Consider the following 3522-nt stretch of genomic DNA (forward strand, 5'->3'; position numbering starts at 1 on the left):
GGATAGGAGGCGAAGCCTGGTCCAAAAGAATGCCAGATTATCTTTTTCTTAAGTTTCCCATTTCTAGATGTTCATTTCCGTGATGGATTTTTACACACTAAATACCTAAATGTATTGGGCTCCTACTTAAAAGAGTAATCAATATGTAGTGGGTCAGTTGTAGCAAACATTGGAAAGATTGGGAACAGATAAGATTTTACCTAATTTACTTTCAACACTGAGAGCAGACCAAATTTGCACAATAGCTTTATGACTCCTGATAGACACCGCTGGGGCTCCATCAAATATAGGGGCAGGCCATCTGAGTAACAGAAGCCATATGTGTACTAAAGTATCCGAAGCAATGTCACACACTCTTGTACTGCTGGTGATCTCTCAGCATTGTTCCATTTCCACACTCTTATTTGCTGCTGAATAATTAGAGAAAAAACATGGAGGTGGAACTACAAAAAGTAAAAAAAAAAACAGTCAACCCTGTTTACTTTTGTATACAACTGCCCCTTTGGCTCATGATACCAGGGGTAGTAACAGCAAACCAAACTACCATCAATGAGTATTAAGGTTTCTGTTGGACATGACTCCATCCACCGCTTGCAGTTACATTATGACCTTAAAGTTTAAACGACTTGTAAAAATTGGGGGTTGTTTTGGTCCTTTAGTCAATATTGCTTTTTTGTTTTCCTGAAGCCCTTTGCAAAGCCTTCGTTTTTTAGGGTGTATATGATGGGGTTGCACAGTGGAGGAACAGCTGTGTAGAGTAAAGCCAAGATCTTGTTTTCTTTTATTGAAACTTTTGATGTTGGTCTCATGTATGTGGAACAAGCAGACCCAAAGAATAAAATAACCACAGTGAGATGAGAACCACAGGTTGAAAAGGTCTTTTGCCTCCCCTCTATCGACTTCATGTTCAGCATTGATGAAATGATCTTGACATATGATGTGAAAACAATAATAAAGGGCGCCAGTGCAAAAATAGATCCAATAACATAGTTCACTGTCTCAATATCGTGGATACTGGTGCAAGAAAGCTTCATCAGGGCAGTGAAATCACAGAAGAAGTGGTTGATGGTGCGGGATTGACAGTAGGAGAGCCTAGAAATCAGTATGATGTGCGGAAGCGGGGCCAAGATCCCACCAAGCCAACTTCCAGTGGCCAGTTGGGTGCACATATTTTTGTTCATGATACTCATGTAATGTAAGGGATAACAGATGGCCATATACCGATCATAGGCCATAACTGTCAGGATAAGAACTTCTGTCCCCGACAAGAAAAGAAAGAGATATATCTGCAGCAGACATTTGGTGAGAGACATGATTGTGCCTGTCTGAAAGAAGTGTATCAGCATATGTGGGAAAGTAACTGAGATGTTAGTGATGTCAATGAAGGCCACATTTATAAGGAAAAAATACATGGGAGTGTGCAGGTGTGAGTTGGAGTATACTATGGACACAATAAGAAGGTTTCCAATCAAAGTCATCACATAAATTGTTAAAAATGCAATAAAAAGGGGAACTTGCAGCAGTGGAAGATCCGTAAACCCTATAATCAGGAACTGTTCCTTTGAAGTCAGATTTTCTCCTTCCATCTGTCCAGATTAATTGCGATTTGAAGACAGGCTGAAATAAAGCACACCAGCAATGTGAATGCAATTTTGACTAGCTGGCTTGAATTTTTTATGTTTCTGTTTGTGGTCTTCTGAAAAGCTCGAAATCTCAAAGGTTCAACATATATTGGTTTCTATCAAACATGTTACCAACAAATATTTTCTGTTGCGCAATAGCTTTAGTGGGGTTATATCATTTGTCTTTCAGTGATAGGGCAACTATTCATTGCAGAATATGTGTGAATAAAATTGTTATCTCAGCTTAGATTTCCATGCAACAAAAGTTATAAACTGCTGTGTACTCTTTAAAATATGGTATTCTATTGTAGAAATATATCCACAAAATGTAGATTTGGAGAAAGTATAATATGTATAATTTCTATTAGTAAAAACTCCACCACAAGATTTTTGCATGAAAAGACGGTACACATATAGCATGAATTATACCCACTAGGTGTTACTTGTTCTGGGTACAATACTACTTTCTGTGGTATTTCTTCACCTTCTTCTGACCTTATTTTGTTTCATCCCTGACTCCACATCTCTGTGTTTCCTTTTATTTATTTACTTTTTTTTCAAGTGAGATTTTGTTTTATTGATTTTTGAACTTCTTTTTTATGGTTTGTGTCTGAGCTGTCTGACTCTTTGTCTCCTCTATTTTCGGGGTTTTGTTTTGGAGATTGAGACACAGTACATACCTGAGGATGAAACGGTCTTCCCTATTCAATCTATTTCAAAGAATCGGCCAGGGATGCTTGTAGTGTGGAGGTCGAATCTATCCTCCTGCTGAGACAGGATGGCTGGTGAATCAGTGTGGTCCACAAATGGAAAGCAATAATGGTATAAGGTGCAAATAAAGCAGATCCAACAGATGGGCTGATATTTATTGCTGGAAGCCAGACTGCAGGCCCTCTTCTCTCAAAGGATTCGATATGGATGAGATAGCAAAGTTCCTCAAAGGAAAGCATTCAATACATGCTACACAATATAAAATGGGACCTAGTTTCACCCATTAATTTGTTTTCTCTGTTTTTTGCTTATCCGAATTATCTCAAGATAAACTCACTATCAAAGTTCATATAGAAAGTTCCAAAACGAAGATGCAGCATCTACAAACCAGGCAGAAGAGACTCTGATTTTATCAAGTCTCCACAGGGCACTTTAATTGGCGATTAATTTTTCCAATATTTTCAAAATGCATCGCAGTAACTATCAATTTCTCGAATCAGGCTGGCCTGGAGGAGAGTGATATTTATGTCACCCAATTTATTTCTAAAACTTAATGAATGTGAGTTCATCAGGTGCAATAAATAGTATTGTTTCATTTATGGTTATTGCCGAAAGTGGCTTAATGTGCGGATCTTGGTACTTTCGGCACCAACATCCACATGTCTCTTTATTTACCTTTGATTTCCCCCAAATATATGATGGTAAGTAACTTGAGTATGACTGTTAATCACTAACAATATTTGATGAAACACTCCACCACAAACCTTCCATTTTTTAGTTAGATTTTTTCTGGCTCAGAAACAAGTCTACACACATATAGATTTTATTTCTCATCTCCATTTGAATACAGATGTGGGGTTTTGTCCTGATAATCACTTAAAGGGTCATTCTTTTAGTGCCCCATGTCATCTGCAAAGAACTGTTGCCTAAATGAAAATGTAAGTGGACACGTTTCTTATAACTAGAAAATAATTTGAACATTTACAGGTAGGCGTTGAAGTTTCCAGGATTTATATTGCAATTCAAAGTGGAAAATCTACTTTTCTAACTCTTTCGAGCAGAGCTGTAAGTAAAGCAGACAATCTAACTGGAGCCACCACCGCCTCCTAAGTCCACGATGATTAGACGCAACAATGCAGGGCTGCCACGCATCGTAATCTGAAACCTTGGCAGCTGTGGCAGCACTGCC

At 38.2% G+C, this 3522-nt stretch overlaps 1 protein-coding gene across 1 annotated transcript; it reads right to left on the reverse strand.

The window, feature by feature from the left end:
- Positions 1-659: 659 nt before the first annotated feature.
- Positions 660-1586, reverse strand: LOC147700633 (olfactory receptor 5V1-like). Its single transcript, XM_086929150.1, has one exon. The coding sequence runs from the start codon at positions 1584-1586 to the stop codon at positions 660-662; it is 927 nt and encodes a 308-aa protein (XP_086785276.1).
- Between the last annotated feature and the right edge of the window lie 1936 nt (positions 1587-3522).

Source organism: Lissotriton vulgaris, chromosome 7 (assembly GCF_964263255.1).
Source record: "Lissotriton vulgaris chromosome 7, aLisVul1.2, whole genome shotgun sequence".
Taxonomy (NCBI): Eukaryota; Metazoa; Chordata; class Amphibia; order Caudata; family Salamandridae; genus Lissotriton; species Lissotriton vulgaris.